Source organism: Mus pahari, chromosome 14 (assembly GCF_900095145.1).
Source record: "Mus pahari chromosome 14, PAHARI_EIJ_v1.1, whole genome shotgun sequence".
Lineage (NCBI taxonomy): Eukaryota > Metazoa > Chordata > Mammalia > Rodentia > Muridae > Mus > Mus pahari.
In genome coordinates, this window is record NC_034603.1 from 45,948,348 (window position 1) to 45,959,357 (window position 11,010).

Here is an 11,010-nt window from a genome sequence, read left to right on the forward strand (position 1 = left end):
TGATCTCAATTTTGACCTCCAGTCTAGGCCACAACATTCTTTTCCAAGAGCTCAACTGGTCAATTTTGTTCACTTGACACAAACTAGAGACCCCTTAATATCACACTTTTCAACTGGCTACAAGCTTCCCATGTCAAATTGGGTTTTGTTTTTTTTTTTTTTTTTTTTTTTTTTTTGGACTGCTAATTGATGTTGGAGGGCTTAGTCTATTGTGGGCAGTAGTCCTGGAATGTGGAAGAAAGGCAGAGGAACAGGAGCCCGAGAACAAGCCAGTAAACAGCATTGCTCCACGGCGCCTATTACGGCAGTGCACACCTCGAGCTCCTTTCTTGGCTTCCCTCTGTGATGGACTCTAGCCTGTAAGATGTAATAAGCCCTTTCCTCCTCAAAAGTTGCTTTTGATCAGTGTTTTATCACAGCAGCAGGAAAGCAAACTAGGAAAAAAGATCTTTTGGTCTTCCTCACCTGAAGAGTAAACCTGTCTTTGTTAGTTTTTCAAGACAGGGCTTCTTTGTGTAGCCTTGGCTGTCCTGGAACTTGCTTTGTAGACAGATCTGCCTACTTCTGCTTCGCCTGGTGCTGGGATTAAAGGCTTATGCCACCATACCCTGTAAATCTATCTTAATTTCAATTGGAATCACTTTTCAGTTTATATGCATGCCGTAAGTACCCTCAGTCCCCCAACACAGCATTCCCTGAGTATGAATACAGCCTTCATAACTTACCAATGTAGAAGGTCTCTGGCGTCTCTTTGGTTAACATATTGAAGATCTCCTCTGTGTTTGGAGAGCGGTAGGCTGTCCGGAGGTCCTTATACCTACAACTGAGCTCTGCTCGGATGTCATAGAGTGTGATGTGCTTGTCACCATAGCCCTAAAGAAAAGGTACACTGGAATTTTTGTGACAGGAGGCAGCAGGCAGTTTTGCACTGTCTGTGCTTTTCTTTCCTGTCAACATTTACTACAGGAAATTCTTTGCTTCTTCCCTTCCCACTTCTCCCTCAATGGTGTCTATGTCGTCCAAGTGGCCCCTGCTCTAACCTCCTGAGTAGCTGGGATTAGTTATTACAGGTGTGTGTCACTGCTCCTACTTCAATAAAGGCAATTTCAAAGTTACCCACAGGAGACTGTCCTGTACAGTACATGCTTCAGGGAACACCATGTATAAAGGAAAGCCCCAGTGCTGGAAGGAGGAATAGGGCTTCCCTGTCCTGCCCTCGCTTTAAGGATGTAGTACTTGACACTTTTTCTGACTCACTAGTGAGTGACTAAAAGCTTCCTTCAGAGACCTAGAACAGCACGGGTGAGGATCAAGGCTCTAGTACAGCAGTATCAGGTCTTTCTGGACATCTGCTACCCAAGTCCCTTTCGACATGGCTGCTTGAGTTCTTGCCTGCCAGGGCCTATAGTCACCTACCTGTCTCTCCAGTTCTTCTGCAAAGGCATCAAGGTCTAAATCCTTCAGTCGCTCTGGGTTTTCCAAGATTTCCTCAAGGGCTCCCGCAGGATTGGCATCTTCGGCAGACTCATCGTATTCTAAGGCATCCACTGCCATCTTCCGGGCCCACTCGTATGTTTCAGGGTGGACTCGTGAGCCATCAAGAACTTCAATGTATGAGTCGGTGCTGGAGGAAAGGCAGAATTGGAGCAAGATTAAAAACCCAAAGTTTCATAAAACAACCCAAATGTTCACCAATGTGGAACTGGCGGGGCAAACCAGGGCACTCCATATAATGGAATACTACATAGCCATTAAAAAGAATGAAGTAAATTTATGTTTGCTGACATGGGGAGATGGCCATGATATATTGATATGTGAAAAAAATGCATTGCAAAACACTATGAACCATGTGATCTCATTTTTGAAGTAAATGAGTAGTTAGTAAATGCATAGCAAAAATAAAATTTAGAAAACTGTAGTATACATAAAAACTGTTATGGTATTTTTCTCTGGGGGGTGGAATTATGGGGGACTTCCACTTTCTGTATAATAGTTCATTCTGTTGAATTTTATATAGTGAACTTATGAATCATATAAAACAAGAAGGGGGAAGAAAAGCTCTGAAAATTTGCTGGCAGCTGTTTTCCCCCATAAAGCCTTCCCAGGCTGGTCTTGCCCGTGCACTCACATGGGCCTATGTTATTCGTGGAGTGTTACAGCAAAGCTGAGTGGAAAATGAAGTTTTAGAACTTGAAGCCTATTTCCCCACTGACTTCCATTACTGAATGAGGAGCTATGTGCCCGTGGAAAAGATCCTCCAAAGACTGATTGGTAACTCTGGAGAGGAAGAGGTCAATAGTGAAGTCTCAGTACCACCGTCCTAACCACCAATCTCCCAGCCGGCCTGACCTCTCTCTTCACACCCATGCTTGTTCCCACGGCCCCTGCTGTTCCCAACCTCATCTGCCTGTGACAAACCCTGAGCACAACGCTCTGCTTTCTCCTGGAACAGATGCTGGTGTTTTTGTGTCCCTCTCACTGATCTTTTCCAAAGGGCAGGGGCAGCTTCTTACCTTTTCTTTAAAACATTTCCTAATTTCAATGGCCTGGGGCCCTTTCAAAGGCCTAATTCCCTGAAGTCCCAAATTTATGCCCAAGGCCTTAATTAACTGCTCCTGGCCTGTCTAAGCAGAGGGTATCACCTGTCCCCCAGAGAAGCAGTGTCGATCTTGAGGAAGCCAGCACAATTCATGAAGACTTTGGGACCCATATGACACATGGTGACCAGCTGAGTCCGGCTCTCGAGTCGAGTGTTGTTCTGTTTCAAAATCTAGGGAAGAGGGCTAGAAGTGAGTAGGGCAGGAATGGGCCCTGCCTGCCTAGACTGCTTTCTGGCTTTTGTTAAACACTATGTCACAACCCTGTCACTTAGTATCTGGGACACCACCATGTTACCACCCAATAATGCCTTTACGTATCAGACTAGGAATAGTTGGGCATAGTGGCACACCTGCGTAGTGCTAGCATGTCAGAGAGTAAGAGAGAATAGGAGTTCAAGGTTCACTTCAGCTACAAAATAAGGCTACCCATGGCTACATAAAACTCTTCCTCAAGAAACAAAAACAAGCCCAGACAGTGGTGGCACATTCGATTAATCCAAGCACTTGGGAGGGTCAGTCCAAGACCAGTCTGGTTACAGAGTGAGTTCCAGGACAGCCAGGACTACACAGAGAAACCCTGTCTCAAAAAAACAACCAACTAACCAAAATCTCCAACCAAACTAAACCAAAAGATGACGTAGCTGCATGGCTTGAAAGTGTGTCAACAAATGCAGAATAAGCATCATTCACATTAGAAAAACAATGTCATGAACAGTAGTGACGCTCTTTCTGAAATCCCTTGTTTCCATTGGAAGAAGAAATTCAGTTCTTCTGGTTTTTCCATCATGGCTTATGGTCATTGTAGTATATACAGTATAGTATAGTATAGCTTAGCATATGGAGGAGCAGGGTTTGGCCCCCTGGGCCAGAGGTTGGACTCTGACACTCAATGAGCTAAGTAATTCTCAACAACCTATTTTACCTCTCTGATCTGTCAATCATATTGGCAAAAATTCTTCACACTTAACGAAATGATTGTTTTCAATCAATACAAGCCTACCTTCAGCAGGTGGGTCCCTTTTCGGGGTCCCAGGCCACAGACATATTGGATCAAGGCCTGGCTGTAAGGGTGAGCAATGGCACGGTTGACATCGACCCCGACTTCATTGACCCGATTGATGAATTCACAGTATAAGGCGTTGAGCAGCTCCTCTTTCACAACATGCTCCTACAACACAGTAGCCGTAAGGCTCCCGAGCCTTCTTACCCTCCTGGCCTACTTGACAATCCTACTCACCTGTAAGGGGTGAAACTTGAGACATAGGATGTCTTCATCTGAGCTGCACACCTGGGCAAATTCTATAAGAGGGTCTTGGATACGCCGGGCTAGGGAGACGGCTTGTCTCAAAACCGGTGGATAATCCCGGAACTCTGCCTAGAACCAAAGAAAGGTCACAGAACCTTAGAGTGTTCTCAGTGACCAGGAAGAGGGATCCATACCACCCTGGCTGGAGGCCACTTATCATCTTCCTGGGCCCTTCCTTTCCTAGAATCACTTTAATCTCTGCAGTTGCCAATCTGAACTACGTCTGGTAGCCCAGGAAGTGTGTGAGCAGGTAAATGAACAGGCCTAACCTGGACAACCTGTATTTCCTGTCCAGTCTCTCTGAGGTCTAGAGCAGTTCCCAGAGCAAGCCTTGAGGTGGGGAATCAGCATTACCTCTGATTTCTTGCTGTTCATATACAGAATGGCCAACTCATTGTCAACCAGCTCAACCCCAATAGAAGACAGCTGTTGGCCTTGGTCCAGCTCATGCACTATCCGCTTCACATCCTCAATCAACATCTGGGCATCCCTAGAAGGATGAACAGGACTGGGTAAAGGATGTGCTTCCTCAGGAATGGAGAGGGTTTTGACTGATGCGTGAGTGGGGAGAAAAGGGCTTTAACGACAAAGAAGAACCACATCTCCAGAGAAACCCAAGGATATCAATATCACCCCCAGACACAAAGCCTCTGCTCTGGACTGTACCCGATTTAGCGATAAGAGCTGAGGGACTGGGTCACAGCCTCGCCCAGGCTTTCCCAGAGCCCATGCTCCCCCTTACCTGTTCTCTCCTGCGACAGTGACCACATGAGGCTTCTTATTCACAAGAAACTTCTTTAGGGTTTCAATATCTTGAGCCTGAATTAAAAGAAAATTGTAGCTGAACAGCTCTAAGCATAGAAAGTTTTCTGGGTACTGTGGTATGTTTTTAATCCCAGCATTTGGGAGGCAGAGGCAAGCAAATCTCTGAGTTTGAGGTCAGCCTGACCTACAAAGGGAGTTCCAGGGCTATGACACAGAGTTTTCCTGTCTCAGGAAAAACAAAAGAACAAGCACCCCCCCCCCAAAAAAAACCATGAACATAAACCATTGTTTTTAGTTAACTTTGTTATTTTTTTAGAATAAGGGTCATAAAATTTTAAGATATCATTATGGTAAGTCTACAAAGTGAGTTCCAGGACAGCAAGAGCTACACAGAGAAACCCTGTCTCAGAAAACCAAAAAAAAAAAAGAAAGAAAATGAAAAAGAAATTCAGAAATATTCAAATTCAGTCTTCTTAAGAAAAAAGAGGTGATGAAGGGCAGAAGCAGGGAGAGGCTGGCTTAATTCCCCAGTGGCTCTCAGCTCATGGGACAGTGTGACCCAGATGCTGGTAAGAAAGAACAGAAGCAGCCAAGACGGATCCAGAAGGACACAGACCTAGGCACTGGCTGCATACCAGAGACAAGCCACACCCGGTATCCGAGTGCCATCTACTGCACACAGAATTAAGACTGACTTTCAGAGATGAGATAGTTTTTAAATACAGAGCCGGCCTTTAAACCCAGCCCTTGGGAGGCAGAGGTAGGTGGATCTCTGTGAGTTCAGGGCCAGCCAAGGCTACACAGTGAAACCCTATTTCAAAAAAACAAAACAACAAAAAAATGGGAATCAAAATATCAGTAGATAAACTGTGGTTTACTGTTTTTTTACGTGGTGGTAGTGGTGCATGTTTTAATCCCAGCAATGGATGGGCACCAGGGAGGGTAGAGGAAGGCAGATCTCTGAGTTCAAAGCCAGCCTGGTCTACATCTGATAGTATTCTCCTGGCGCATACTTAACGAGTGATAAACTTATTCATGTGAGGTTCTGTTGCTGTTTAGATCTCCCTGATTGCAGAGCGCACTCCGTGTACACACACGTGACCAGTGTCTAGAGATTTACCTTCTTTTCCCGCTCCTCTTCTCTCCATGCAGTTCGCCGTTTGGTAAAATGGGGCAGACGGAGGAAATCAGTCACTTCTCCTTCACCATTGACTAGGGCACAGAACACAGGGTGATCTCTGCCAGCCAGCCAGCCACGGAAAGAACAGTGCAACAGTTAGCAATCTGAACCATGAATGGGAAGAAGAAAACGTGAAAGACGCAGAGAGATGGTGCAGGGCAGACAGGTAGGTACCTGGCAGAGGAGAAAGCAATGCCTAGGACTCGGATGCCCTTCCCCTGGTTCTCATCCATAAAGTCGTCATCCTCTTCTACCTGCTGATCTGGACGGTAGGGCGCCACTCTCAACCAGTTGTAGAGCTTTCGGCTACAGGCCTAAAGGAAAGACAGCAGACACTGTGGTCACCAGGGCCTACAAGGCATGGATTCATGGGAGCACATGTTCCTAACTACTAGGCAGGCTTACAAGTAGTTCTACAAAGAAGGAAAGCTAGGGCATGGTGGCATGAGCATGCAGGAGGATCACAAGGCCAGCCTGGGCTACATACAGAGTGTGTGTGTGTGTGTGTGTGTGTGTGTGTGTGTATGGAGACAGACAAGTCTCAGCAGGTAAAGAAAGGCCCCCGCTGCCAGTCCTGACAACCCGAGTTCAATCCATGGGAAGCACACAGTAGAAGGGGAGAATCAACTTCTGAAAGGTAATCTTGACCTCCACATATTTGTGCATATACCCATACACATAATAAATAAACAGATCAAAATGATTTTAGTGCTAGGGTTGTATGTTCAGTAGTAGAATACTTGCCTACTTGTGCAAGGCCTTGGGTGAACTATCTAGTACCACCCAAGAGAGGACAGAGGCACGAGCTTGTGGTCCTTACCTTTACAACACTCTCCCTGGCCTCAGCTAGCAGCTTGTTCTTAAGCTCTTTGGCCATTTGCACGTAAAGGAACTGCTGCAGAGCTCGCTCAATGGCCATAGTGCGCTGCCGGTTCCATTCCTGTACTTGGTGGCTGAACTCATCCCGGTAGTAAAACTGTTTGATCTCCTCAAAATATGTCTGGTCATTACCATACCTGAAGAAACACACAAAGCTCTGGTTCTGACAGAGAAACACAACGCTCAGACATGCACGAGTGAACCAAAGACAAGCTCAGGGAACTGAGAAATGGTGGGTTGCGTTGCTGAGAGCCGCCCTCCCTCCTCCAACTTCTTCCGGCCCAAGGCTTCACTTACCCTTCCACTCCCTTCATATCTATGCTGATGTCAATGATGAGCAGCCCTTCATCCTCAGCCAGGCCCATCTTGAGGAACTGGTCGTCTCTCAGCTCTTTAACAGGCTTGTTCTTTAAGTACTTAAAAGAGTAAGCGTAGTGGGCCTCATCCACATCCTAAAGTCACAGAGAGGGGGGGCATGAGCAGGGAGGCAGTGCTTGCTCAGCGAGGAAAGACTGCCCTTGGGCTCCATGGAGATGCAGTTTAGTGTGGCTGAGTTTACGACAGCCGCCCTTTCCCCACCTTACCTTTCTACCTTTCTTGGTTGGGCTTATGTTTAGCTTGGCTCTTTCCTGAAAGGTCTGTCTCAGCACCTGTCTGACGAGGGGCTCCCTGGCAATCTGTAGTGCAACCATGTATCGGGCACCTTCAAGCACAGCTTCTGGTGTAGGGAACTGGCTGTGGGGATAACAGTGGAGCTGCAGGATGAGGGTGACTCAGCGTCCAGGTCACCCTTCCTGCTGGTCCACGGCTATATGCCCACCTGCACACGTAATCTTTGGCCAGCTCCAAAGGCTCTGCAGGGAACTGCTCTGTCTCGTGTCGTTGGTAGCTGTCACGGAGGTTCTCCCCAAACTGCTCAGGTGTGAGGCCAAACTTTTTGGCCAGGCCATCTACAGCAAACAGAAGAGTGACAGGTGAGGCTGCAGCCAGCCAGCAGAATGCTCAGTGGTTACAAGGGCAGCAGCTGTCTTGGGAATCAGGGTTTTGAGGCAACAAGACAATTAGCAGGCAGGACAGGTCACCAAAGAACAACAAATAAAACCTGACTTTAATCACCAGGAAGACTTTTAACTACTTTAGAAATTCAAGAGCCATTGGATAATCATAGGGAAGGGGATAGATAAAGATGGCTGGAGAACGAGTGTTCATGGAGGCCTGGGTAAGTAACTAAGGCATTCTTTCTTGTCCTGTCCACTAGGGGACTACTGGAACTGTTTCCTTATTTACAGCTACAATGCCTAGGTGACAAAGAAGGTGGTTTTACCTAGCCCAGCACTCTGGCAGATGGTATACATGTCTCGCCGGGAGGCTTGCTTGAGCTCTGGTCCCCTCTGTTCCTCATCTTCAGCCTCCTCACCTTCACCTGGGAACAAAATTTGAGGTCAGTCAGCTCGTTTCTGAGTGCTTAAAGGATCTGAGAAAGCCCCAAGGACACGCACTCCAACCAGCCACCAGAGCTTCCCTTCTTGGCACGCACCTTCTTCATCGCCATCCTCCTTTATGCGTTTCAGCTTCTTCCTGCTAGCCTTGGCAGCATTCTGCATCTTGGGGATGTCACGGCCGTAGTAAAGTAAAAAATGGTTGTAGACGTCTTTCAGTTCATCCATTGACTGAACATCTTTGAGCCTGAAGGAGGAAGGTGCAGCATCCTGTTACTGGGGGAGCTCTGCTGTAAGGTGTAGGTCCCAGGAGGCAACATCAAGTAGGACGAACAACATCATACAATAGCCCCCAGCTTCAGCTCCAGCACAGCTAAGGTATCTGAAGGAAATGCAACTTGTTGGGAGTAGCAGTGCATGACTGAATATTTAGAGACTGAAGCTAGAAGCTTGCTTCAAGTTTGAGGTAAGCCTGGGACATTTAGCAACATCCTGCTTCAAAAACAAACAAGAAAGTTGGGGGCGAGAGCTGGGAGTATGAGCAGCCTGAGGCCAGACTGTATTATATGAGATCCTGTAACAAGATGTACACATTTACACAAAATAAGGACACAAACACACAAACTGAAATGATCAGTGGTAATTATTAGAAGTCAATGTATAAAAGTCAGGTATGGCAGGACTCACATGTAATCGCAGTACTAGAAAGACAGACTAACTAGATTATAAGACTGAGGTCAGTCTGGGATGCACAGTAAGACTTTGTCTCAAGAGAAAAAAGCGGTATAAGGAAGAGGCAGACACAACATGTGTTTAGTGAAGTTCAAAGTCCTTGAAAGTACTTCTTAGCTTATAAGTTCTACCCACCCAAACTATCTGTTGCCCTCCAATACCACATGATTCAGGCTCCCAATTACTTTCCAATTATAAAGTGTTTCTTCTTATGCAACATTCTCTACACAGGGTAAATGCACGTATTGCCTGGTCAGAACACCCGCCTGACACAGGGGCCGGGGAGATGCCGGGGGAAAGCACTTGCCACTGTACTACTGTACTGCCTGATACCTTTCCCGTTTGCCTTTTTTTTTTTTAAACTTTGAATCAAACATTATGTTCCCTGATTCTGATGCTGGGATTACAGGTATGTGATATCACACCTAACTTGAATTTCTGATTCTTTTAACAATCTAATTTTGGTAAAGAAATCAATTTGTTTTTTTATCTACCAATACGGAAAACCAAAATGAATGTCAGACCACACCCTCATAGAGCTATATATGTCGCAGGCTAACCTTGAACTCATGATCTTTCCAGCTCTACCTTTCCAGGGAAGTGGACCACTCAGCTACAAAATCCACTTTTACCTGGGCGAGGTAGATAGGCCTTTAGTCCTAGCACTTGGGAGGCAAAGGTAGGAAGATCTGAGTTCAAGGCCAGCCTGGTGAGTTCTAGAGCAGAAGGAGCTACACAGGAGACCCTATCTTTAAAATAAACACAACGAAAGAACAAAGTTTTTGATGTACTGACAATTTGGACTCTAAAGGCTGGGAACCCATGCTGCAAATTCTGCAAAGCAACAGTGCTCCCGAGGACCTGCCTTCAGCCTGCAGGCTCCCAGTCACAAAGTGAGCCCTGCAATCCTACCTCTCCATGTCAGTAGTATCCAGAGCCCGGATGCCATCAGCAAGAGGTTTGTCAGGATCAGCAGAGATTTGCTCATATTGATAAGCCTGCATCTTCTCAAACAGCCGTGTTAGGTTCTCTTTGCGGATTCTCAGCTGGGTCCACTAGGGCAGAGGAAGGCAAGAGTGAGGCCTGGAGCTTGGCTCTGGAGACTCAGGTATGCCGTTCCCCTTAGCAAAGCCCCAGTGTGGGAAGCTGGCAGTCCCGGAGGTCGGAGCTGCAGCACCCCATACTTGTTTTGCTCCACCCGGTTCTCAGCTCCTTGTGGGCCTTTTGTCCATGTTACCTTCTCATCCCACTGCCACACCCTCCACAGGTCATTGATGTGCAACTCAGGTTCCACGTACTCCTTTCGGTAAAAGGCAATAAAAGGCACCTATGGTAGCAAGGATACTACTGTCATCCAGAAGAAAGATCTGCAAGTATCTCTTCTGCTGGAAGATAATAATTTCCTAGTCTAAAAGCTCCACAAAACTCAAATTAGAAGAAAGCCCTCTCCAACTGGCCTGAGCAGTGAAGTGCTCCCCCTAGTGGAGTAGGTAAACTGCCAACAAGGTATCCTGTCCCCTGGATCACTAACTAGTGCCTCTTGCTAGTCCCCCTACCACTCCTGAGCGGAGGATGAGGAAGGGGCACCACTTGACTTGTGGCTATCTCTTGCCTTAGCCTCTCATTTCTAATGAATTTCAAACTACGCGGCTGCCAGAGCTCGGGGAGTTACCTCAAAATGCTGATTCCGCATGAAGCCCAGGGCCTCTTTGATCTTCTGAACTGTGCTGGGCCCTTTTCGACTGAAGCTACTAGTTGGCTGCCCACGGTCTAGGTAATCACAGCTGTCCTACAACAAGAAGCAAAACAAAACATGAACAGCAAATCATTTTACCCCATCTTACCGCACAGAGCTTCATAACATTCATTTTCCTTACATACACATACAATCCTCTTTCCATGCAGAAAGAAGCATCAAACGGGAAGGAACAGCTTCTCATTCTCATGAACTGGTTTCTGGTTTGCATTAGAATTCTTTTCATTTTTTTTCTTTTTTTTTTTTTAAGTTCTCAGCCGGGCGTGGTGGCGCACGCCTTTAATCCCAGCACTTGGGAGGCAGAGGCAGGCAGATTTCTGAGTTCGAGGCCAGCCTGGTCTACAGAGTGAGTT

The 11,010-nt window shown here is 46.6% G+C and overlaps 1 protein-coding gene across 1 annotated transcript in view; it reads right to left on the reverse strand.

Annotated features, from left to right (window-relative positions):
• The window catches only part of Supt6h (SPT6 homolog, histone chaperone and transcription elongation factor), a 36,553-nt gene that overhangs the window by 11,443 nt on the left and 14,100 nt on the right, over positions 1 to 11,010 (reverse strand). The window contains exons 8-25 of the mRNA XM_029546126.1: positions 10,574 to 10,690; positions 10,139 to 10,228; positions 9,814 to 9,956; positions 8,268 to 8,416; positions 8,055 to 8,153; positions 7,551 to 7,680; positions 7,315 to 7,465; positions 7,028 to 7,182; positions 6,672 to 6,867; positions 6,026 to 6,165; positions 5,792 to 5,909; positions 4,649 to 4,725; positions 4,261 to 4,396; positions 3,838 to 3,975; positions 3,601 to 3,768; positions 2,643 to 2,770; positions 1,417 to 1,624; positions 726 to 873 (exon numbers count right to left, since the gene is read on the reverse strand). Of these exons, the coding sequence (XP_029401986.1) occupies positions 726 to 873; positions 1,417 to 1,624; positions 2,643 to 2,770; positions 3,601 to 3,768; positions 3,838 to 3,975; positions 4,261 to 4,396; positions 4,649 to 4,725; positions 5,792 to 5,909; positions 6,026 to 6,165; positions 6,672 to 6,867; positions 7,028 to 7,182; positions 7,315 to 7,465; positions 7,551 to 7,680; positions 8,055 to 8,153; positions 8,268 to 8,416; positions 9,814 to 9,956; positions 10,139 to 10,228; positions 10,574 to 10,690 (2,491 nt within the window). The remainder of the gene's footprint in view (positions 1 to 725; positions 874 to 1,416; positions 1,625 to 2,642; positions 2,771 to 3,600; positions 3,769 to 3,837; positions 3,976 to 4,260; positions 4,397 to 4,648; positions 4,726 to 5,791; positions 5,910 to 6,025; positions 6,166 to 6,671; positions 6,868 to 7,027; positions 7,183 to 7,314; positions 7,466 to 7,550; positions 7,681 to 8,054; positions 8,154 to 8,267; positions 8,417 to 9,813; positions 9,957 to 10,138; positions 10,229 to 10,573; positions 10,691 to 11,010) is intronic.